Here is a 26,785-nt window from a genome sequence, read left to right as displayed (position 1 = left end):
AAAAACGCACCTCTACCTACATTTTTGCGACACTCTAAAAATGTACCCAAAAATAAACACTAGTGGCTTTAAACACCAACAACTTTTATTCCTTTCAACAAAAATAATGATTACAGAGGCAGATTATCTATTAAAGGTCAAATTAACACTGCACAAACAAACATCAATAAATAAGTTAGCTGTTGGATTTAGAATTCTATGAAAAATCACTCAATAACTCAAATAATTCAATAATTCAAACTGCCCCAACAGACACCAACAAACACTGACTGAACATGTTCAGTCAGGTGAAAACAAATCCTGACCAACGCCAACAGATGCTGACATGGGTAACACACCGATCCAACAAAACCCAACAATCGTGTTTGTTGGTGTTTGTCTGTGCGGTGTGAATTGGCCTTAAGAAATACTTATTTTCATACGGTTCCTTGAGCAATACTGTCGTCATGACCTCAAAACACTTTTACCATATCATTTGTAGACTTATACATTTTGGCATTTGCATCACATATATGTGCAGCTTTTATGACGTAGCGGCTTGCTATCTCATCTGGTACAGCTAGGGTGACCAGATGAGATTGGCTGAAATTCGGGACGGGGGGGGGGGGGGGGGGTAGTTGTGTAGTAGTAGTGTAGTTTGGGGAGGTTTTGGGGTAGTCCTACTATGATATTAGACTACATAGCCTATAATAAAATGAATTTTCACACCTGAACCAAACATATTTTTATTCAAAGATCAACAGTCTGTCATTAATATTTAGTCTGCCACAAAAAAACAACATTAAAATCATGAACTCAAATGTCATTATGACCAAAAAAAAAAGAGACTGTTTTAACAGTGTGTAAATCAGACATTTCAGGCTATAGTCTAATAAGCCTTATGCCAAAATTATTATTATGACGAAATTGTTGGTCATTAAATAAGAAAACTAAATAATTGTGTATATGATTTGCTTTGTGTAACCCAACATCAGACATTAGGCCGAAGTTTTTTTTGGCACACAGTGCCGCGACCAATCAATAAATCCTTTACTGGCTGCCTGCACATTCACTGTCCTCGCGGCTGCGACATCTCGCGCTCGCTTATCAATGCATTATAATTCGCGCCTACAGTATCTTTGTAGAACTTCAAAAAAAGACAAAAAAAAAAAAGATGCTGCAGCCAATGAGCAGCCGGCGGGGGCTGGCTGCAGGACGACTCAACCTCCACGGACAGTTTTTAATGTTTTATCAGACAATAACTACTCAAGAATTTGCTTTAGTATAATTTTCGGGACAATTAGGGCCGGATTCGGGATTCGGGACAACAGCTTAGATTTCGGGACGTCTGGTCACCCTAGGTACAGCATAGCAATGTGGAGCGTTGACAACAGGTCCTATGAAACAAGTCTTAGAGGAAAGCTAAGATAGCATGGTTGCTTCAGCAAATGCGATTTTATCTCTTTACATTTGCTTTGCTTAACACTATCGGTTATGTTTATGGTAGGGTTTAGTGTAGGTGTTATCTTCAAATGCAAAAGAGCATTGACCATTTAGTGCCACTCACCGGACATTTTATTTCTGAACTGCCACGATATGTACTAAAACCAACGTAACAAAGCGCTTCACGTTCATCTGTTTTGGATAAAACTGAACATGCTTTTAGCGTCACTTGTATCATTTTGCAGAGATGTAGCCACAGCCACGTTTTTCCAGTGAGCCCTGGATTGTATTTCTGATAATAATTTAAAAAATGAACCGATAACTAGGGGTGCTTCTACGTTCAAATACAACTAAACTTTGTATAATGTTCTAATCTTCAACAAAGGAAATGGGAGCAGGGCGGGATAAAGAGAACAGAGACAAATGTGAGATGCAAAGTGTGGCAATTACGAGCAGGTATGGTGTAAATGTACTTTACAGCTCTCTCTCTCATTGCTGATGGGGCTATTAGAGGACTAGACAGGAGTCGTTTTCACTCAGCTTCTACGAAATGGATTTTCTGGAGCGAGACGTCTCAATTCAACAGTTCTTATTTACAGGAAACAAAGCATTAATACACTGTTGAACCTCCTTATTAATATTTAAGCCTAATGAAGGCTTGTGTCTGGAGTGCGCAGGGAGAGGCCAGGCGTCACGCTGCGCCGTGTGTCTCGGCGGGGGTACCCCTCCCGCTGGCTCCCTGCCTCCTTTTCTCTTTCTTTCTCTCTCTCTCTCTCTCTTCTCCTTCCATCGCTCCCACAATTGGCTCTGGAGAAGGCTGTAGTTGGAAACACCCAGAGCTTTAACAAAGCACTTCCACCCCATCCCCTGGGCTGCCCGATTGCTTAATGGACACCTTAAGATCTGCAGGGACGCTTGGCTAATGGTGTGACCTGATATCAGAGAGCGCAATTGGTCATTCGAGGGCCTCTCTCTGCAGGAATATGAGTACACTCAGGCGCAATCGCAGCCCCTCACAGTCTGTCAGCCAGCTAGGCGTTACGGACAAATGTTTATCTGTGTTTACAACATTTTTTTTTTTTTATATAATCAGATTTGTGTGCACTATTTTTTAAGATTACATTACAATGTCATGGAGGATTACTCACACTACAAGATATCTCAGCCCATTGTCACTTCCTGCCCTACGTCACCAAAAAAGCCAATGAAATATTTCGAAAGAGTATGATATTCTTTTTCCAATTATGCAACATTTTTTCTTTTTTTTCTACAAAATTCCTGTCAAAGAAAAGCCTTAACCCTAATCCTAACCTAAAAGCAGGTAGCTAAAATGATGTTGTCCCCCTTGGTTGAAATGGGGTGTCAGGATCCCCTTGGTTGAAATCCGCCTTCTGGGTGGGGGGTGCGGGTTGGTTTGGTCATGGCAGTCTAGATCTGCTACTCTGCAGCAGAGCAAGTACTTCTGCTAAATGCTTAGAACATAAAAGTAAGGGACACATGCTACTGCTGCTGCCAGAGAGAGGGAGACCTCCTGTAGCAGATTTAGGCAGGTGGTGCTGGGGAGGCAGAGGGCTAGAAGAATTTGCACAGCCCACAAAGAAAGGACTCCAAAGCGTTTTTGGCCAGCTGAAAATGCTAGGCGCCCTGCTGAAAACGCCTAGTTGTAGGCATTTTTTTTTCCATTTGAGACACTCTGATTGCTAAGATATGGAATATCGGCAGAAGTGTTACTATCTCATTTCACTGATAGTTTATTTCCGTTTTGTTTCTATATAAAAAATCAATACAATGTAAAGTTTGCAGTGACTCTTGTTTTAAATTATTTTGTTCCGTTCTTATGCTTGTGGTTGTCATCTGTTGCCATTGTACAAGCAGGATGTGGCAATTGGTCGGCGTTGTATTTGTCCCCTCCTCCACTGTGATTGGACGGCAGGGTAAAAAGTGACAGTGATGAGCGCAGCGTTTTACCCAAAGTTTAACATTCTTTATGTCTTCATGTCCTCCTACACAAGGGAATCGCCATATTTGAGGATCCTTGACAAAGTTTAAAGAAACCTTAAACCCTAACGTTTTTCCTGCTGGTCCTGGACCAACATTCCCATCCACCAATAGGAATGTTGCTCCAGGACCAGCAGGAATAACCTGGGTGCTGCACTAAGGCAAAAGAAGGAGACAAAATTGATGAAAGAGTCCCAGTGATGAGGTCTTTCTATTTTCTTCATCATAGCAACTATTCCTCCATCGTCTTCACATTCACAGATTTTACTAATCTCTCTGTGAAACCCACTTTCACTCTCTTGTTGATGATCTTGTGATTTGCTCAAAGCACGATGATGTTTTGTGTAACCTTTCAAACAGCGGCCCAGTCTTCATATCAGATTCCTCCCTCAGTCACAAGCTGCTTGTCCTAACCACGTGCCCGAAACCACTGCAGCTCGCACTGTGGGAGGGGGTGGAAGGGTGGATCCACCCGCACACACTCTACTTACACAAAATGTGGTAAACGCTATGCACTCGGGATAATCGATAATTAATCGATATATATATATACAGTGAGGAAAATAAGTATTTGAACACCCTGCTATTTTGCAAGTTCTCCCACTCCCATTCAGACCCCTTAATTTCAGAGGGGTCTGAAATTGTCATCGTAGGTGCATGTCCACTGTGAGAGACATAATCCAAAAAAAAAATCCAGAAATCACAATGTATGATTTTTTTAACTATTTATTTGTATGATACAGCTGCAAATAAGTATTTGAACACCTGAGGAAATCAATGTTAATATTTGGTACAGTAGCCTTTGTTTGCAATTACAGAGGTCAAACGTTTCCTCAGTCAGGTTTCTGGGCTGTCGCTGAGAAACACGGAGTTTGAGCTCCCTCCAAAGATTCTCTATTGGGTTTAGGTCTGGAGACTGGCTAGGCCACACCAGAACCTTGATATGCTTCTTACAGAGCCACTCCTTGGTTATCCTGGCTGTGTGCTTCGGGTCATTGTCATGTTGGAAGACCCAGCCTCGACCCATCTTCAATGCTCTAACTGAGGGAAGGAGGTTGTTCCCCAAAATCTCGCAATACATGGCCCCGATCATCCTCTCCTTAATACAGTGCAGTCGCCCTGTCCCATGTGCAGAAAAACACCCACAAAGCATGATGCTACCACCCCCATGCTTCACAGTAGGGATGGTGTTCTTGGGATGGTACTCATCATTCAGTTTAGTGGAATTATGACCAAAAAGTTCTATTTTGGTCTCATCTGACCACATGACTTTCTCCCATGACTCCTCTGGATCATCCAAATGGTCATTGGCAAACTTAAGACGGGCCTTGACATGTGCTGGTTTAAGCAGGGGAACCTTCCATGCCATGCATGATTTCAAACCATGACGTCTTAGTGTATTACCAACAGTAACCTTGGAAATGGTGGTCCCAGCTCTTTTCAGGTCATTGACCAGCTCCTCCCGTGTAGTTCTGGGCTGATTTCTCACCTTTCTTAGGATCATTGAGACCCCACGAGGTGAGATCTTGCATGGAGCCCCAGTCCGAGGGAGATTGACAGTCATGTTTAGCTTCTTCCATTTTCTAATGATTGCTCCAACAGTGGACCTTTTTTCACCAAGCTGCTTGGCAATTTCCCCGTAGCCCTTTCCAGCCTTGTGGAGGTGTACAATTTTGTCTCTAGTGTCTTTGGACAGCTCTTTGGTGTGGGCCATGTCAGTAGTTGGATTCTTACTGATTGTATGGGGTGGACAGGTGTCTTTATGCAGCTAACGACCTCAAACAGGTGCATCTAATTTAGGATAATAAATGGAGTGGAGGTGGACATTTTAAAGGCAGACTAACAGGTCTTTGAGGGTCAGAATTCTAGCTGATAGACAGGTGTTCAAATACTTATTTGCAGCTGTATCATACAAATAAATAGTTAAAAAATCATATATTGTGATTTCTGGATTTTTTTTTTTTAGATTATGTCTCTCACAGTAGACATGCACCTACGATGACAATTTCAGACCCCTCCATGATTTCCAAGTGGGAGAACTTGCAAAATAGCAGGGTGTTCAAATACTTATTTTCCTCACTGTATATATATATATATATATATATAGTATATATATATGTTTGCAATTATACTTACTTTGACTTCTAGTAGACTTAATGTGGTCATATAGTCTTACCTATGTAGCTAAAGTAGATTATGCAATAAATTATGTTTAGTAAACACTATAACCTTTGAAATATCTGCAGAAAGCACATGTTCGGGGATTAAAATGCATTACTTGGATGGATGATGGTATCGTAAAAGGCTCCACTGATGTCGCCAGCAAAATGGTTCTGGGCATTTCACGGGTGTTATTTACATCCTGTCCTCTGCCTTTGTTTTATGGGCATTACCCTGGCAAACACAGCAAGGTAATTGAACATGGGCAGGTGACTAATTGAATTAGATAGGGAACTCAGAGTGGGCTAGAGAAATGGAGGTTAATAACTTCAGTCGGCCATATGATGCCTGCTGAAACCGACATGATTCTGTGAGCTGCTTTTGCTTGTTGTTTCTCTTAGGGATTTTGTGGTGCGCGGGTTTTAATCTTATTTTTGAATGTATTTAATGTTTAGTTAATGTTTCATCTTTGCAGAAAGCGACAATTATTTTCAATAAGTCATGTTATGGCCCTGTTTTATCTAACTAAATATTGACAGAAGATTGAGCATACTCAGTACTCAGAAAGCTGGTTCTCTTGTTACCCAATCATGTTTCAGATAAGGGTATGTGTCAACATTCAAATAAGAGGCTACTATGTATGTTAGAATGGGAAAAAAATAAGTTGAAAAACTTTGAGAAAATGCACTTAAGCATTCACTTTAGCATATAAATTCTATATGGAAATAATATACTTTAAAATATGCATATAAATATTTATGTGCAAACTGAATATGTTTTCAAATGTTTTCCCTTTTTAAAGTGTACATGAGTGTCAAGAAACAGTCATGAATGTGTACTCTCTTTAAGTACAGTTTAATGGACTTATGTCATTATTATTATTTTATCTGTTTATTAGTTTTTCAACTCTATATATGTTCAAGATTTGTACATTACAATTGCACACTTTTTTTACAAGGGAAGACAAGAATGATTCACTGATTCATGAATGAACTTGTAAAGGTAACAGTAACACTTTAGGGTCGAATTCTCACTATTAACTAGTTTCTTAATTGCATGCATATTACTAGGATATTGGCTGTTTATTTGTACTTATAAAGCACATATTAATGCCTCATTCTGCATGACCTTATTCTACATCCCTTAATCCTACCCAATACCTAAACTTAACAACTACCTTACTAATAATTAATAAGCAGAAATTAGAAGTTTAATGAGGCAAAAGTCGTAGTTAATAGTTAGTTAATAGTGAAAATTGGACTCTAATCTGAAGTGTGACCAAGGTCACCTGCAGAAATGTTGTTGGTTTCTGGGGTGTTTTGGATAGTTACTTACTGGCAAAAGAGTATATACGAGATTATTGTTCCTCAGGTTTCTCTTTCAATGCACTATTTTTGCATAATTCTGATGGCTTAGTAAAGTAATAGCACACTTTCCCTCAACAAGCCACGCAATTTGAGGTATCCTTCATGTCTGTATAGCACAAACAGTGCTAGATAATACTTCAGGTTAGAGGCATGTTCAAATCCCTAAGTATGCATTAGTAAAAAGCGCGTTTGTGGGAGTTAAACCACATCATTTGTCCCCTGTTGCCACAATGAATGACCCCGCTATAGTGATTTGTTGTCCTAATATTGGGTCATCTCTTTTGACATTCAGCCCTTCATCTAGATCTAGAGTGTCTCTGGGAACTTAATATGTTACCCTGTTTGCTCTCTTCAAGGTTAAAGGCCACTGATTTCATCAACTTCAGAGGTTTTCCCCTACGAGGGAGCCAGATCCTTTTGTTAGCGCTCCAACTAACCATTTCTCGTCTTCGGTTTTCCAACAGAGCCGTATGGCGGAGAGCCTGCGTTTGTTCGATTCCATCTGCAACAACAACTGGTTCACCAATACCTCGCTCATCCTCTTCCTCAACAAGAAGGACCTGCTGGCCGAGAAGATCAAGCGTATTCCGCTGACGGTCTGCTTCGCTGACTACAAGGGCCAGAACACCTACGAGGAGGCGGCCGTGTACGTGCAAAGGCAGTTCGAGGACCTCAACCGCAACAAGGAGACCAAGGAAATCTACTCGCACTTCACTTGCGCCACTGACACCAGCAACATCCAGTTTGTGTTTGACGCGGTGACGGACGTGATCATCCAAAACAATCTCAAGTACATTGGATTGTGCTAGGACGAGGGGACGGGGGAGAGGGGCGACAGGCGCGGCAAAAGTAAAACCCTTTGGCGAACGATGAGGCTCACCTGTCGATCGATCCGGGCGCCCTCAAAAACGCTTGTTGAAACTGTAAACTCAGATGAGGCCCAGAGGAAAGGGCTACATGCTGCCATCCTGCTAGATTTATCAATGTCAAAAACGTAAAGGTCAAGAAGGATTTAACAAGGTCGGTATAAATGTGTTTGCACTGAACATACTGTATGACTATGTAGACACACACACACACACATGCATCGTTAAGTTTGTTCACACACAACGGACTTTGGGATCAGTTAAGCACGTTTAACATGGAAACACTGGAAAAAGATATACCTGCTCCTCTCTTCCCTTAGAAACAGCAGGAATAAAGATACCATACATGAAAGGGATAGTTCACCCAAAAAAAGACAAAAAGTCTTCACTTACTCTTCTCATTTCCAACCTGTATGACTTACTACTTTCTTCTATGCACATGTTTAGCAGAATGTTCACGCTTCTCTTTTCCATACAACAACAGTGAATGGTGAAACCATAAAAGTACCATAAATTATGACTTGTGTGCTTATTATTAAGGAATATGACCATATGCACATATTAAAATTTGGTGCATCGCAACTGGTCTAGATACACACTCGCATTACAGTTCAAATAATCAAGTGCATTAGATGTGCTTTAGTGTTAAAATCAACATCAAAATAAGTATAAGATAAAAGATTAATTAAACACGATTTAAAATATACTTTAAAGTAAAACTTTGACATTACAAAGTGTACTTTTTAAAAGTGTACTTAAGTGTGTTAAGCAACCTAGTCATGAAAGTGTACTCTCTTTATGCAAAAGTGCACTTAAGTGACCTTTAATTTCATAAATATTTTTTAATATACAGTTAAGATTTGAGGTACACTACAAGTGCACATTCAATACAATTAAGTGCACTTTGTTTTCACAAGAGAAACTTATGTCATCTGAAGAATGGGTGAGTGTTTGCTTGTGCAAAAAACTGCCTCATTCCTGGTGGTTGCCGAGGTGTTGCTATTTGGTTGTTAGGGTATTCTGGGAATTGTGAATGGTTTCTTGGTGGTTTCTATATTGTCTCTATTTGTCCCTCCTCTTTCAACGCAAATAACATTTTTGGCCCATTTTATTGCCCACCAAGGGAAGATTGTAATTTCTATGGCTTTGAAAAGTAACACTTTCAATATAAAATATAATATAAAAGCTATATGCACATGCTCAAATTTGGTGCATCGCAATTGGTTAAGATGCACACGCAAGTCAAACCTGTCATGACACGTCTTGATGTGCCATATTTGAATATACGTGACCATGAATGAGATTTGAGAGCTGCAGTGGAGAAGATTATCAGTGATTAACGACTTACATTTCAGCGTTTTCCTCACACAAATCTATTGCATGACTTCATAAAACTTGGAATACAGATTATATGGACTGCTTTTATAGTACTTTTAGGTATTTTTTGGCACTTAACGGCCACTGGTCACCATTCACTGTCATTGTGTGGAAAAGAGCGGCATGAACATTCTGCTAAATATCTCTATTTGAATTCCACAGAAGATATGAAGTCATATAGATTTGAAGTGACATATGGGTGAGTACACGATAACATTTTTATTTAAAGGTGAACCATTCCTTTAAATTTTGTCTTTCTTTTTAAGGTCTTTGATTTGCCTGATTTAAGTAATGCTGCTTTTGGGGAGGATTTAAAGCGTTTATTTGAAAGTATAATCGTATACGAGAGGTTAAAAGTATCCTGAGAGAAAAAAACAAAAAAACAAAACAATGTCATTTGGTTTTGCTTCAAAGGTGAAATCTGCCTCTATCTGAATATGGAGTCAATGGCTTTTTTACTCACACTCACGCTGTAGTTTATTTTTGGCTGTCTGACCCCTAGGAAGCAATCTATTTTCTTGTTTCTTTTTATTCTGTTTTCCTTTAGCCTAAAATAGGATGTAATCCAGAGTTTTTATAGCAAGCGTCCTTCTTTCCATGAGAGTGTTACACTGACGTGAGCATTGACGTGTTTCATAACGATCATTCCAGATTCAAAGAAAAATAAACAGTGCCAATATTAATGTAAATAAAAAAAGGCCCGCCAATCATGTTACTTTTTCGGTTTCTATGGACAGAAAAGTATATATATATATATATATATATATTAAATATAATATATAAATATATATATTAAATATGCATGATTTTGTTACTTTGGGATTTATAGTTTAATTTGCTTTCTTATATTTTTAGTTTTACTAACATGCTCCAAAAATATATCAAAGTCAAACACTGTTCACTGTTCCTTCCTGAGAGATATTTATTGAAGAGAGTTTTATGTGCAGAACGAGTCATTTATGTCCAACGCAACCTAAACTCAGCACGAAAACATTAAAAGAGGATTTACTCCTCAAATTGTGTCTGTAACAGAAAAAGAGAGGAAGAGAAAAAGAATATCTATAAAAGAGCAGAATCTTTTTATCCTGGTGTCATTTTGAGTGGACGTGGTCCGCTGTATGTGTAAATACTATGAGGTACACTTTGTGAGACAATGAAAAAAAAAGATGAAAAAAAAAAAGAAATCCCTTTTTAAGATGTAGGGCTGATTGACATATTAAAGGGGTCCAGCACCCACTCCAGTCCTCCTCCTGTTCTGCTATGAAGATGTACAACAAACCCAAATAAGGGCTTCAGGATTGATTTTACAGGATGTCCACCAAAAAAAGAAAAAAGAAACAAAGAAATAAATAATAAAGTATAAAAGAACAATAATAGTGAATAAAAACAATTATGCAAATGTTGTTTGTGCTGTAGGTTTGTTTCTTGTGTTGGGGTGAGTGAGGCTTCAGTAACTCTTTCTCATCAAACTTACACATAATTGCTTGTGTTTGACACATAATATTTTCTGCAATGCAATCTAACAGTTCTGTGTAATACTAATATTTTATATTTATATTTATACAAACCTTTATACAGGCATTAACCAATCACAAAAAATGTCTTGGTCATATTTCACCCAAAAATAAATAAATAATAATAATAATAAAGAAAAGTAAGCCTATTTTTAGAACCATTTGGACATTTTGCATTGTGACATTATTATTGATGACAATAAATTTGACATTTATTAAGACAATTAAAAACACCTTTCAGAATTTATACTACTGTAATGCAAAAATAAAAAAGATTTTAAAGTCTAATGTATTTACATAAATCTACGCACGTAAAGAGACATGGTGCTGGAAAAAAAAAATGAGATGGGAGGAAAAATATTTCAATAGTTTTGCATTCCCTCACAAAACCTGTTACTTGAGAAACTTTGCGTTCCTTCTCAAAAACGATTGCGTTCCCCCCAAGAAACTTTGCCATTTCTCTGAGGAACTGAGGAAAACTTTTGCGAGAGAATGCAAAAGCAATGATGTATGATAATTTTTCCCTCACCATGTCCCTTTTAAGGGTCCGTATAAATATGATTGTAGTACGCTAAAGTATATATATATATATTTTTTTTACAGTAACATGATAAAAAAACAAGCTATGACATAAACAAAAAAATAATAATCAAAGGTTCCGGACACATGCTTAATTATTACTTAATTTACAACATTTATTTGATTTTTTTTTTGGTTTTCTTTTGGGTGGTGAAATTCACTATATTCGCAGATATATATCCGTTTATATAAATTCTAACTTTTTGCCTGTACTTCAACAATAACAGCATCTAATTCTGTTAAAACGTATAGTAGGAAAATATAATCCATGGAATTATTTGCTGCCAGCACTGACCGCTAATGCAAGAAAATAACAAAATGGTCAGCGATATGCATCCCTCTTTTTCTATATGCATGTTCTCACAGCATCAACAACATTATCAGCCTCATTAAATGTTGCAATAACCTGGGGCAGCTCAGATGACTGTAGTGAGTGGCCATATATTGCCTCCATGATAAATCATTGTTTTGAGTGCTATCACTCTAATTCAATGACATATGCTACAGGCTGATGCATAGCATGTAATCCATGAGGAAATTGTTTCTTCCTGCGTGACTGTCCCTGGTCATCAGGGAAATGTCTTCTCAATCAGTCCGGCAACAATAGAAGCTCAACGCTGCTTTTATTTATGGTGCATTGCACCACGGCAATCAACATGCTAATTAAATGTGCAATTAAATTATTCTTCAATTGATTTATGTCTGCAGAGAGTTTGTCTGAGTAGTAAAACGAACTGTGAGAGTGAGAGATGGACGGAACGGAAGATGACAGGCTGGAATGGTCTGGCATAATGGCCCAATTAGTGGCCAAACCCTTGATGACCGCTTATTGTTGCCATTACAAACACGGCCCATTGTTTATCATTGTTGTACCGGGACAAAACAGCATACAGAACTGACAAAATAAAAGTTTATGTACCAAGGAAGCATTTTGAATTAATATGTTCAAGTTGTTCTGAGCCATTCAATCATGTGTGGGTGCCACCTCCTCCATTTTATCACAAAGTGTGTTTTTCATTGCCACTAACTGTACAACTCCTGATGTATTCACACTGTCAGACTCAAAATATATATATTTACAAATCTACATTGATTAAGATTGAATTGAGCATACACTATGGTTTCAAACTGACCTTCAGCTCCATCCTTTGGAGAAAGTCTGAAGGGGTCATATAAAAAATATACAAAAAAGTTTAAATAAATAAAATCATATTTTATCACCAGTCCCAAGTGGATTAAAAAACAAATAAACCACAAAGTAAGTACCTTTCATAATTAATATCAGTGTTGCAAACTCGTCGGCTATCGGCAAAACATGTCAAAATTCGCCAGAATGTCATTTACGCTTTTCTTGCAACACTGTATTTCATGAAACACGCTTTGATTAAAGACCACTGAAGTTTTTCGTTATTTACTGAGATATGTAAATCCATATAAACATCAGCCTTTTGTGAAAACGTTATTGGTTTGGTCGCCAGCGCGCATGAACCAACTCTCAGGGAATCTGATTCAGATGCTACTTGTTGAACTCATAGCCTATGAGATGGCATATGGAAAGAAGACCTTCAGGATGAACACTAATTTGTATAATATTTGTTTTTATAAATGTTTTCATGAATATCTTACAGCTGTGAAACCTTTTGAAAACGAACCTGTTACTGTCAGGAGTGGACAGGTCGCTTTAAAAGACACACATTTATATTTCTGTATTCTGCTGAACACTTTCTTTGCTGGGAAAAATAATAATAATAATCAGATGTCTCACCATTGTTTATGAGGCGTGTGGGAAGTGCCGATCTTGTTCAGGCCCTGGAGTTTCTCTTGGCGTGGCCTTGAATTGCACATGTAGCCTAAAGCAGATGAAAACATTGAAAAGGAGGATGCATGACATGGATGGACTCACGTATATTTCATGATTTTCTAACCAGAATGGCAGGGGGAAATAATGTGCGTGTCACTCAGGAGACAGTTTTCCCCCTTGAGACTGTAGTATACTGGTTTATGCCACAGCATGTGACCAATGTGACTAGATTATTGAAAGAGTGCATTTGCCCTGAAAAACAGAAATAAACAGATGAATGCTATACAGCAACGCTGAGCAGGGGGGCCGGCCAATGGAAGACCTTGTGACTGTCATGAGGAGCAGGGAAGGACACACTGCAGAGACAGAGGAGCCAGGCGCTCCATTTCATCTCATTCTTCAGAACGGTAAACATCGGTTTCCAGCTTTACAGTCTTGACAACAAATTGGATTAAGAGTTCAAATTATTCACAGGGATATATGTGATGTGTTACTCTGATATAAAGCTGGTTGGCTGAAACTGAGACAGGTCACATTTTACGTTTACAAAGCTCTCATTATATTTTGCATAAAGGAAATGATGCCTATTTTTGGACCATTAAGATTTGTTCACATCTTTTATTAACATCTTCCTTTACTGTAATACATCTAGATGGGATTTCTGTAAATTATTCCCAATGATTATTCAAATTAGATTCTCAATCCTGGAATACAGTTTTACTTTATTAGTCAATAAAGTACTTTATTGGTCAATAAAATCAATTAAAATCAGCCTACATTAAAGGTATAGCGGAGGATCTTTCCGAATTTTAGATAAGACCCGCCCTCTCCACTTTTTGAAAAGTTTGATTGATTCACCAGAATGATTGACAATTAGGAGGACCAATAGTATAGGTCACCCACCCGGAAGTAAAAAATCCTCCGCTATACCTTTAAGATAACATAACAATCCAGCTAGCATGATGTATATAAACATGACTGAAATAAAATATAATAAAAAGCTCAGTTATTTTAATCGCACTGTATCTATTATATAGTTACAAACTTTAATATTAGATGCAGTTAATCGCTATTAATCAATATCGAATATATATATGTATATATATATATATGAATTCAAAACAGATGAATCTCATGAACATGTCCAATAAAGTACAGTATATAAATAGTCCTCCCATAGTAAGATTCATCTGTTTTGAATTCATTTTATAATAAATATAGATTCAAATTCAGGTCATTAATAAATTAATCACAAAAGATAGTTTGATATGTGTAATTAATCTATTAAAGACAGTGACCCTAATGTTCTCTCACATTTGTTTGCCGTATGTATAAAAGGCTGTGAGAGAAAAACAGACAATTTCTGTCTCCAACAAGTCCACAAGGGTGTTATTAATATGTTCAAGACATCTGATTGTCTTTTTTTACTCCATTGAACCTCCCAGATGCATGAATTACTACTCTATTGTATTTGTTGGCAGTTGTCTGTTTAGGTAACAACAAACATGTGAACAAACCAGCTAACAAGTTTAATTGAGCGGAGCCTGCATTCTTGGTTAATTGCAGTTGTCAAAGCGTTCAACTGGGAGTTCATTGAACACTTTATTGCCTATATAGGCACATCCAAACCCAAAGCCTTTTCTAACAATACATCTTAATACAGCCTACATCACAGCATGGACACAAATAGGATAAATTAGAAATGAATCAATTTAGCTTTGCATACTTTCAAGCTGTCCATCATTATTGATGACTGTGAAATGGAATAAGACCCCAGGCCAGACTGAGCTTTTTAACCTAGTCACCTTTGGCTTCAGTAGCCTGGCCTACTGACACTGCGACTCTCTCCAGCTGGTCTAAATGTGTTAAAAACTACAATGCTCATTCTTGTTTTAAAATGACACGTGAAAAAAAAGGGGTTACTAGGGGGAAATCTCTTCAAGTATATCACAAATCCATCCCTGAGCCACCATGGACGAAGAGCGCAATCTAACTTGCTTGGCATGACACAGCACTCTCGCTCGGGCTCGGCTCGCTGAAGGGGATTTGCTGCCACCCTGAGGACATTCAGCGTAACGCGCGCCACTACCAGGTCAAAGCTTAAGGTCAAATATAGCCTACCTACACACACATTCACACCGATGAGTACTGAATGCATTATGCAATGGGACAAACCAATAGCATTATAGGCTACATTGCATTCTATATAAGGAATAATTGACGACGGGTCGAAAAATAATGCACACCCGGAGTGGTGATGCCGTTACACCTCAGGTGTGCATTATTTTTCATTAATTCAATGGCCCGGAATCAATTATTCCACTTATCCTACGGTCATCACACCTCAAAACATTGTTCAGATGATGTATTTCAAGGCATTTTAGAGCTAGTAATGGAGGCTTGAGCTATTGATAGCAGACTTAAGGCCCTGATCACACAGAACACGTTTTTTTTGCAGTGAGAGGCACCTTTTTAAAATAGTTTTCAATTGGCAGTGAGTGTTTTGCGTGCTGTTTATGCGCCCCGGGCGTCTCACGTTTTAACCGCCTGCTGCGCCTCGTGTTTTGTAGGAGCGCTCTGAGCGCCTGAAGTTGGAAAAAAAAATACAACAGCGCTCGCGCTATAATCATTGATTAGACTGACAGGACAGCTGTTTCGGTGGTTGCGTAGCAACATAACATCTCCGCACACTGCTCTTTTCTAAATTAAAACAATTCAACAAAAAAAGGCAGTGTGGTGCGCCTCGCGTTTTCAAACCTGAAAAACACGTTCTGTGTGATCAGGGCCTAATGCAGTTAGAGAGAGGAGGGACGTGGAGTGAGGCAGGGCTGCAGTTTGAGTCCGACTCTATTCAACATCTACATCAATGATCTGGCTTCAGCGCTGGAGCGCTCTACTGTCCCCGGCCTCACTCTACACCACACACAGGTCAGAGGTCAGGGGTCTGCTGTACGCGGATGATCTGGTCCTGCTGTCCAGTCCCGCACACCTGAGGGCCTTCAGCAGAGCCTGTCCCTGCTGGAAGAGTACTGTCAGGACTGGGCCCTGACAGTCAATCTGGAAAAAAACAGAGTCATGGTGTTCCAGAAGAAGGCCAGATCTCAGGGAAACAAACACCAGTTCACTTATAAAGACCAGGTCCTGCAGCACAGCACTAGCTACAGTTATCTGGGCATCGACAGCAGTGCTTTGGGACACTTAGGTCTGGCTGTCATAACACTGAGCGAAAAGGCTTGGAGGTTGTTATGCTATAAACTCACAATGCGGTCCCTTATCTGTACTGATGGTCTGTAACTTATCTGTAACTCATCTGTACTAAATATATCAATGTAAAAGAAATTTTTCTGCCCAGATTTGAAATTCCATCATTCATTGAACTGAGTGATACTGAGAAAATGCCCTTCACACTTGGAGAAGATGATAGCACAGCTGCAAAATATATGTAGCCTAAAATAAAATGCCCTTCACACTTGGAGAAGATGATAGCACAGCTGCAAAATATATGTAGCCTAAGCCATTCACAATGTCAGAGACGGTTAACTCTCTAGAGAGACCCGCTTTATTAATTTATTAAGATGGATTTTATTTACTAGCTACATATATATTTTGTTTGTTTGTTTTATTAATATGTTAATGTTACATTTTTGGCTACATTGTGATACACAGTCATGCTAATAAAGCTCGAGTTTATCTACCTCGCTAGTGAGAAATGTCATGTAGGCCAAGCTTTTAATTTGTTAAATTATTTTAATTATAAAATCGTCAGAGCAGCGTTGACAACATGTTTGTGTGCGAGCGTGTGTCCATACCATAGACTGTGAAAAAAGATGGACGACGCACCTTCACCCTCTTCCATTGTAGTGAAACCACCAGTGTCCCACTCTCAATATGGCGCCGACGTCTTGAGCCTCGAGCCTCCACGGTAGTGACCGCGAAGTGGCGCCGCGATATCAAGGCCTTACGCCGCCTGAGTAAAAGTGATATAAAAAATAAAAAAAACCACCTAATTACTTCTTGTGGCCTGCGTATTCACAACAAGTACAAATAGCTATGCAGATTAACACTAGGCGATTTCCTATGCAGATATTGACTTGGGACTATATTAGGGGGAAGCACGGTCGAAGCACTGCTACTTGGGCGCAGAGATATCATGCCCAACCATCCCCAGTCTCCCCTATATATATATATATATACAGTACAGGTCAAAAGTTTGGAAACATTACTATTTTTAATGTTTTTGAAAAAAGTTTCTTCTTCTCATCAAGCCTGCATTTATTTGATCAAAAATACTGAAAAAAAAAATGTAATATTGTGATTATTACAATTTAAAATAATTAGTTTTCAATTTATTATACTTTAAATTATCATTTATTTCTGTGATGCAAAGCTGAATTTTCAGGATCATAACTCCAGTCTATCACATGATCCTTTAGAAATCATTCTAATATGATGATTCATTATCAAAGTTGGAAACAGTTCTGCTGCTTAATATTTTTTCATAGCCTGTGATACTTTTTTAGGATACTTTGATAAATAAAAAGTAAAAAAAAGAAAAGAAAAAAAAAGAAGCAAATGTTTTAAAAATAGAAATCTTTTGTAACAACAATATACACTACTGGTCAGTAATTTGGGGTTAATAATATTTTTTCTTTCTTTTTTTTAAATAAATCAATACCTTTATTCAGCAAGGCTGTGTTAAATTGATAAAAAGTGATAGTAAAGAAGATTTATATTATTAGAAAATATTTTTTTATTTTGAATAAATGCAGTTCTTTTTAACCTTTTATTCATCTCAAATATATTAGGCAGCAGAACTGTTTCCAACACTCATAATAAATCAGAATATTAGAATGATTTCTAAAGATGTGATAGACTGGATGTCACATGTGACACTGAAGACTGGAGTAATGATGCTGAAAATTCAGCTTTGCATCACAGGAATAAAGTATATTCAAATAGAAAACTATTATTTTAAGTTGTAATAACATTTCACAACATTACTGTTTTTGTTTTCTGTATTTTTGATCAAATAAACACAGCCTTTATAAGCATTAGAGACTTCTTACAAAAATATAAAAAAATCGTAATGTTTCCAAACTTTTTACACATATATATATATTTATATATATATATATATATATATATATATATCCTATATTATGATAGCCTATAGAAAATCAGACTATTAATTAATCATACCCCCTCTCTCGCACACACAAACATGGACTGTACTGTAGTAATGTCTTAAACTTTAATATCTAAGTTTCCATAACTGTTTATTTAACACCTACATAAGCTGTACTAACCGGTTCTGCGGAAGTGTGGTATCGCGTTGATAACGCCGCCTTCACATTGGCAGTTGAAATCAGCTCCGTAATACGCAATACGCCCCCAGCGGATGTCGTACACAACGGTGAAAAGCGTCGGAAGCACTGATCTATATAGAATCACATTATATATATATTATACTAAACTTGGGACACGTATAGATAGATAGATATATATATATGTCATTATATAGATCAGTGGGCGGAAGCCTCGGAAGCGAGTATATTTAAATATTGAATTATTTAATTGTATTAACTGCCCTAATAACGTTAAAACATCATGAAAATAAAAAAATTACATGACAACTAATCGTTATAAAATCATTATTTATTTTATTAAAAGTTAAGAATCCAGGTTTGTTTATCAGTACCATAGCAACGCTAACTTCCGTTGGGATTTTCGGATAGAAACCGTCCGTAGCCTTTCGCAAAGCCGCCTTTCCACTGCGCACGACATTCGCATTCGATTGTCGCATTTCGCCCCCTGGTGTCAGTCGCACGGAACTTTGAAATTGGTCGTGAAGCAACCGTTACCCTCGGCTATTCACAATGAATGATGTTAATGAATGTAATGCATGCATGAATATATCCACACAAAACGAATGACCCTCAATGCATCTAATATAAAAAACAGTCGATTTTATAGAGCTAATCAATATAAATATTGATTTAATAATTATACAAATATTTTTTCAGCCATAATTATTAATAACCGTCATTTTGCAGGAATAGCGTTTACATTAAAGTATTAAAATATTGGTAATTCTAGCTTCGCGCTCATAGTTTTGATTATAATATATCACATCCGGTCGACCGGTCGCATACGGTCTAGCCGCAGAAGTTCAGATATTTCAACGCATCCGAAGCTCAAATCGGATCCGAATTTTCCGCATACGCATATGATCGGAACTCCCCGCAGCTCCCGTACGACTCTCCATTGGAAATGAATGACTTCCGGTCCGACGGCTGTCGTTTGTCGTTTGCAGTGGAAAGGCGGCTTCAGGACATGCTAGCTGGCAACAAAGGATTCCATTCATTATGCTAAGCTAAGCTAGCGCCGACCCTCGTCAAACTAAAACAATGCATGCACTGAGACAAAAATGCATTTGCCCACCTATCTAAATGTAGGAAAGAAGGTGAATAAGCCCTATTTCAAAAAACGGTGGAGTGTTCCTTTAAGAAGTCACATTTAAATCAGCTGATTTCTGTGTCACCATTTCTTTCACTCAAACTGTTTCCATTTACCCTAGTCACATTTAGGTTTTAGCCATGCCTTAGCTTTTCCTCCTCCACCTGTGAATTTGCAGGGTTTCCATCCAGATGTTTTTAAGCACATTTTAAATTTATGCATAAAAACAGCTGGATGGAAACATGACTATTGTTACATTATGTTGAGATGTTTATAGTAGCGTATGTTTAATTTTATTTTTCATACTGTTAAAAAATAAGTTTTATAAAATGGATTGACATTGCCAATAAAAAAATATTCTAAACAATTCAAGTTTGTACTGTTAGGTTTGGCTACTTTTGAAACATTTGATGAAACTGAAATTTAACTGAAAATGTAAACTAAGAATTTTTTTGCAAAGATAAAGGCCAAAATATGTTTGCAGTTACATGTTAACAAGGTCATACTCGGGTATATTTAGGCCAATAACAAATCTGGCTTGTATATTGTTGTGTTACTTTCGTCCCAACTGACGGGGTCGGAAGTAACATGAGCAGTCTTAAGTTCAAATAAAAGTGAAATTATACTAAAGTCGTTCTTTACAAAATACCACCTGGTACTGATAGACCACACTTGTGAGTGACTGACCACAGCAAAAATATATCTCTGTCTAAAACATCATCTCCATCAAAAATGGTAGGCTACTTTTGACCCTGCTCTCCCCTACTGGCCATAAACCAAAAATGTCAAGACTATCATGAATCAGCAGATTGTTCTGTTTAATTTGGTACGATCCACAAAAGCTTTTCATTTCAAATGTTAAAAAGCTAGAACTGTCAAGACAGAAATATCATGACACTTTTCAATGTAGCCTACTTCGACTTATTCACGTCTGGACACGGTGTAAAGCTCCCCTAGTGTACAAATGTAGTGCGACTATCCTGATGTTGGCTGGTTCTTATACTCAACAATATTATTGATTTGACTGACACTATTGGATGAGAAGTTGAGAGCTGAACTGAACGATGGCATCATTGTTGTTCTGCAGAACTGCTTTAGATTAAATGAACTAATTTAACAATTGATGATCTTTACAACGGAACCGAATCAACTCTGAACTGACTTCAAGCTGAACAATGACACTGTTTCTTTTAGAACTGCTTTACAGCCGAAATTAACTTGTGTTTGCATCAGATGAATCATTACTTTCCTGTTATTACTGTAAGCTGCCTTGAAACAATCTGTATTGTATAAAGCTTTTTATAAATAAAGGTGACATTATTTACTCTGGTGTTGTTCTAACAGAGTCTTATTATTGGGAGATAGCAGGGTCCACAGCTCTACCATTGGAGAAAGACTAACCAATCACATTACAGCCTTGATATCATTGAAGTTAATTCATTCGGAGCTGTTGCAACAGTCAATCACTGGCTGTGCTTGAAATCGCCCCCTATAACCCCATTCACTGTTCCCTACATTACTCCACTAATATAGTCCACCCGAAGGAGTGAATGAAAACGAGTAAGTGAATTCGCACACTGAGTGCCGCTTTGTGCTTGCTGTTTAATAGGTATTTGAAACTTAGCAAACTGGCAGCTCCAGTAGTAAAATTAATAGATTTATATTAGCTCTGTCATGGAAACTATGTACGAAACTTAATCAAACAATTTAATAATCAATTAAAAAGTTATTTATTATGTTTTTTATACAGTTTGGAAAATGGATGGATGATTCTGATAGAGCAGTGGTTCCCAAACTTTTAACAGGCACACTCAAAAAACTCAACTAGCCACTTGCTTGATTTGCTAAATAAAAATATGTCTGATTAATAAGAATATAACGAGTTTACTTGTGTTAAATGATTCATTCTTGTTAGTTGGAACTAAATTAAGAAATAATTGAATGAAATAGATCTGCACTTGTTGATTCAATGAGATTGAGGCGCTTCATATCAACAATTCTCTCTGGTGAGTCACACTGCGCATGCTCAGTACTGCGGCGGGAAGTTCGGGGACACGCGGCCGGGCTCAAATGTACTGTGGAGAAGGCTGAAATTCCTGACGTTTTGTGAGCGGTCTAACGTTAATCGTTCTGCATCCTTGATATTGAGGGTAAGTACCTGATATATGTACCTATTTGTAATTATTACTGTGGGATAAAACTAAGTTATTAGACACTGTTGCGATGTTTCTAAGCAGGCCTATTTTCCCAGACTTGAAGCACATGTGTTGGTTCAATTCTGTGTCTTTGTCGATACGAGTTTCACCTTAACGTTAAAGGGGAATATCATGGCAACTCTAGCAATTTTTTTCGCTGATTTTCAGCAAATATAACTCTACCCCAACAATGGGAGGGTAAAACAGGAGATAAATTGAATGCAGACGTCAGAGTCGAAAACATCATACACCCGTTTTTTCCCCGTTTTTTTTTTCTGTTTGTAAGTTAATGTAACGTTAGCTAACGTTAACGTTAGCGTAATGTGCCATTTTTATGTTGGCCTGGCCTTCATGTATGTATATCAGCAAAATATTAATTTAAACGTTCTGTATCTAGCCATTTCTGTCTTTTCAAACATGTTACTTAATGCTACCCAGCTTATTGATTACAGTGTGCAAAAATTGTCAAGTAAAATCTATGATGCAGTCGACCATATTTGAAGTGTCCTAATAAATGGCAGTTAAAGTTATGATTGAATAGGTATACATGTTTTATTTATGGAATATACTTATTAATATAAGTAAAACTTTATATTTAGTAACAGCAGCCAGTAGTGGTATTTTCTTTGGCCCATTTTTTGAAGTCAGTCTTATACACTTTTTTTCTTTACTTTTTTTACAGCGAAAATTATTCTTTTCTTCATACAAAAGATGAAATACATCACAATATAAAGCTGTCCCCATGCTCTTCTGGTGTGAACCTCACCTTAATTACATGTAAGTAGTTTTTCTTAACACTCACATATAATGTATAACTAACTATCCTTGATTACTGACCTTTCCTTTTCTTTCTCTTTCAGTGACGTTTATTTGGCAGTGCAGGCAGTGTGTTACAAAGGAGAGTTGTAGGTACAAATTGCTTAAGCATTATAAACTACACCATTGTTTTGGAAACGACAATCATTATGTTTGTGTATATTTAAATTGTGTATATTTAATAGTCATTCTCAATGCATTTTCTTCCCAAAGAGTACTCTTAAGCTGTGCCGCCACTGAAGTTTGAGTTAATCTTGTCCCCACCCCACAGAATGACACTATACATACCCGAAGAGCCTGTGTCATCAAGTCTCTGTGCACCTACTTGAATGAAGACCCTGAAAAACTAGTGAAGGCATATTTGGTGAGTTGATAAGAAAATACAGTTTTAAAAGCCCATTGAATCTGTACTTGGGCCGTGTTTTCCCCTATTTGCTACAACAAACATGTGACTTGAGAGAACACTTAACTTTGTCAAATAACTGAGCTGGACAAATTGTTTATTTATAGGAAACTGATGGTACACAGTTCATATGTGAATTGGTTGATGCACGAAAACAAATATTTTTTTATTCAAATCGGTTGAGCTCTCAAGGGGCCTAATTTGCATTTAAAAAAAATGGCATCAGAAACTGTACATGTATGCTTTTGTTTTATTGCAGTGCATTATATTCCAAAGTGGTTCTAATGTTTTAGCCACCTAATTTATTTTAAATATGGTGGCCAAATAAATTATTACAATCTTATAATATAATGCACCACATTATACTCCAGCACCCACTGTGACCTCAATAATAAACAGTAGAATTATCACCTTTCTGACAGTTTCATCTTAAAAACTGAATAATTATAACCTTGTAAATGTAGGATTCACAGCAGAGCTCCTGTATTGGATTGAAGTTTACTTTACAGGTTTACCTAATAAAGTGGCCAGTGAGTGTTTAAGTGTGCATTTCTTGTAATAAATATTTGAGCTAATTTTTGCTTGTGCTCTTATCCCACAGGATTCAGAATTTGAGTCACAAAGTACCATGGAGCAAACTGTGATAGGAGTGTATGTCATACTGAAGGAGGGAGCGCTGCCTAACGATGACCCAGCAGACATTGGTGTCCTTGAAGGTGTGGAAGTGCTCAGTGACTTGAATAGTCAGGCTTGTGCTCTGTTATTTGGACTGATATACTGTTTGAACCTGAGTTACCCACCAGAGCTCAAATGCACTTTTGAAGTCTTGCAGAAGATCTTTCTAAATCTAAATGGACAGATGTTATCATCCAAGGCACAGTTCCTCAAAAACAAGCTTTTGGAGTAAGTGAGCTTGAAAAAGATGGACTGAGACTACAACAGTGTTTTAACAAAGGGACAACTGACTGGAGCAGTTGTTACACACTTGCTATAAATTCATGTTTGTTAAAATTTTACTTTTTTTGTGTGTGTGTGTCAAGGCCAAGGTTTACACTTACAAATTCCCAAAATGGGTATTATTAAAATGGCTTAATTTTTAAGATGTGAAGGAACATAAGCTACACTGGTAATTTAGAATTATCAAAATAATTTTCATGTGATTTCATCACAGCAAGCTGCTGTAAGGTTTTTATTTTTTTAAGGTATGTATTTATTTATTTTTATGTTTTATATATACACCAGTATTTCATCAGACAATCTTTTTTTATTATTATTTTACAGCTCAAATTGTTACTCACAATTGTTTGTTAAATTCATGTTTATTTTCAAATGTAACATTTTTCTGTATCAGGCCGTGGTCTACCTTACAAATTCCCAAAAAGGAAAGTGTTAAAATTGCTTAATTTTTAGAAGTGTTAAGAAAAAAGGGGCGTTAAAGTCCTGCAAGCGTTGCTTGGGGATCAGTTTTCTCAAGAGCCAAGATTTTGTTAGCTAAATGTTTCTTATATATCATGTTACAAACACTCAGATGAATGGGATACTTAAAGTGAAGAAAGCAGTTCAGACTTAACTGGTGCATGTTAAAGCCCAATTAAAAAAATTTTTTTTTTAAATTGTTTGCATGTTTTCTGTGTTTTTTTTGTACACTCAAAGTAATCTCACTAAATTAACTAAGAATGAACATGTAACTCAAAAAAGATTAAAATGAGTTTAATGGAAATGTTAATATCATGTTTAACCAACACATCTATTTTGTGTTCAAATAATATGATAAAGGTTGGTTGACTTAACTTGGTTTGTTTAGATGGAATATAGGTGGCATGATAAAATCATGTTCATCCAATGAATTTTTTTTTTGAGTGCATGTACCCCCTGAGACATTATAGATCTTCCGGAGTACCCCCAACACCACCAATTGTTAACAACAAGTTTTTTTTATTATTATTATATTTATTTTTTTATCAATTTTGTCGAGAACAGTGAATAGAATCATAAACAAATGATACAAATCTAATCAAAAGTCAACATATGATATAGCCTAGGGCTGTGACGGTGGCAGTTTTTTTACCACCGCGGTATGGACCCAAATACCGGCGGTGTTGCGGTGGTCGCAGGACGTTGTTTTGAAATAAAAAAAAATAAATAAAAAAAAACGAAGAAACAACACACTAAAGCCTGTAAAGCATTGAAATACATATCAGTAAATACTGGTAACTTACATAATATAATAAAGTTGAATCTATTTTAAAAAATATATATAAATAAATAAAAACTTTCGTTAAAATTTCCACACAAAGACGCGTGATACAGCCTAACGCTCAGCTCTTTGAGAGGGATGTGGGACACGAGCAGGAAAGAGACCATCGATCTATTTTCTGATATCTTCATGTTTTCTACTTGTAAAAGGTATGAAGAGCGAATTCTATCTTCCACAAGGGCAAGGCATTTAGGCTATGTTTGCGCGCTGCCAGAGAAAGCCAAACTAAAATCACCCGCGCGTGTGAAACGCGCTTTACAAATGAACTTGACGCGCCTTACCAATTAAACTGAGTTAAAAAGAATTTGACGTACAAGTAAAAATGTAGGCTATCTGTCCTACAGCGTTTTTCTACTTTAACACAGTAAAGAATACGAAAATAATTGACCTAAAAGCGAACAAAGGAAGAAACTTTATGCCTCATCCCCTTTGGAAATGGGTGAGACGCGAGTGAAGATATGGGAAAAGAAACAAGAGATTCCATGCAGGGTTGAGTCACGATTTTTGAATATTCGATTAGTTGATTTAATTATAGAATATCTAATGTTCTAATGTCTGTTGTGCGATCATTCTCTAAAATAAAATCTCCATGTTCTGGTGCTGATGCGGTGGAGATGCGTTCATGTAACCAGAGGGTGACGCTGCCAATAACGCACATAACAGCTCTCACAAAGAGCCGGCAAAAGTAATGATTATGAATGTGTCAAATATAGGAATGAGACATTTGAATAGTTATTAATAAAGTGTTTATTTTTTTGTGTCAGTGTCGGGCTGCAAAGATGAAGTTGACGATGCTGACTCGTTATCTTCGCACAGTGAACGCGCCTATAGAGAGAAATGCACTTCATACGGATATGTAGTCGGTTTATTTTCGTTTTGAATTGTTTTGTTTAAAAGTAGACAATTCAAGCTTTCTATAAGGAATAACTAATGGAATATTTTTAAATTCACTAATAATCGGGTGACCAGATCGCAAACCAGAATTCAAAGCCGAAAAAGCTTAAGTTTATGGGCTCACGCACAACTCTCTCATTCGTCATGAATTCAAACTTTTCCATGGCTGCGATATAACATTTAATTGCTAATGCTAACCTATTATTTCTTTTGTAAACAAAGCTTTGTGTGTCATAATATTAATGTAAAACAGCATTCATATTTTTGGCAAACCACCGCCGGTAGTATCTTTTTAAATTGCATTTATATTTGCATTTTTGTCAAACCCCAGACACTTTCAAACATCAACATGACATTTATTAATATGTATTCGTGTCAAAATGTTCCTTTTCCTATTCAATTTTGCTTGGAAACGCTTCCAAGACGCTTGCGTGTCGCGTGAAAAATAGGCGTCGGTTCTATTTCTACTTAATACTCAGCCACCGCGGTGGCGCGTTTGTCAAGATTACCGGCACAGCCCTATATCGCGTACCCCCTGAAATCAGTCCACGTACCCCTGGGGGTACGCGTACCCCAGTTTGACAACCGTGGTGATAGAGGATGATAGGCAGCTGATTCATCTGCGGGCGCCATCTTCTGGTCAGACGCGGGAATTCATTTGGCTCGACTCTCACAGTGCA

General features: G+C 37.4%; 1 protein-coding gene and 1 long non-coding RNA gene across 3 annotated transcripts in view; both read left to right on the top strand.

Annotated features, from left to right (window-relative positions):
* The window catches only part of gnaz (guanine nucleotide binding protein (G protein), alpha z polypeptide), a 45,157-nt gene extending 32,894 nt beyond the window's left edge, over positions 1 to 12,263 (top strand). For both annotated transcript variants that reach the window (XM_081354078.1, XM_081354079.1), the window contains exon 3: positions 7,412 to 12,263. In XM_081354078.1, the coding sequence (XP_081210204.1) occupies positions 7,412 to 7,756 (345 nt within the window). In that variant the 3' untranslated portion in view covers positions 7,757 to 12,263. The remainder of the gene's footprint in view (positions 1 to 7,411) is intronic.
* A 9,305-nt stretch (positions 12,264 to 21,568) lies between these two features.
* Positions 21,569 to 24,567, top strand: LOC308683582. The gene is made up of 5 exons (XR_014029263.1): positions 21,569 to 21,690; positions 22,418 to 22,512; positions 22,596 to 22,644; positions 22,765 to 22,915; positions 23,556 to 24,567. It is a non-coding gene; the product is annotated as an uncharacterized lncRNA (long non-coding RNA).
* Positions 24,568 to 26,785: the final 2,218 nt, after the last annotated feature.

This window comes from Scardinius erythrophthalmus, assembly GCF_964197995.2.
Source record: "Scardinius erythrophthalmus genome assembly, chromosome: 23".
NCBI lineage: Eukaryota > Metazoa > Chordata > Actinopteri > Cypriniformes > Leuciscidae > Scardinius > Scardinius erythrophthalmus.
This window is presented reverse-complemented; position numbering and strand designations above follow the sequence as displayed.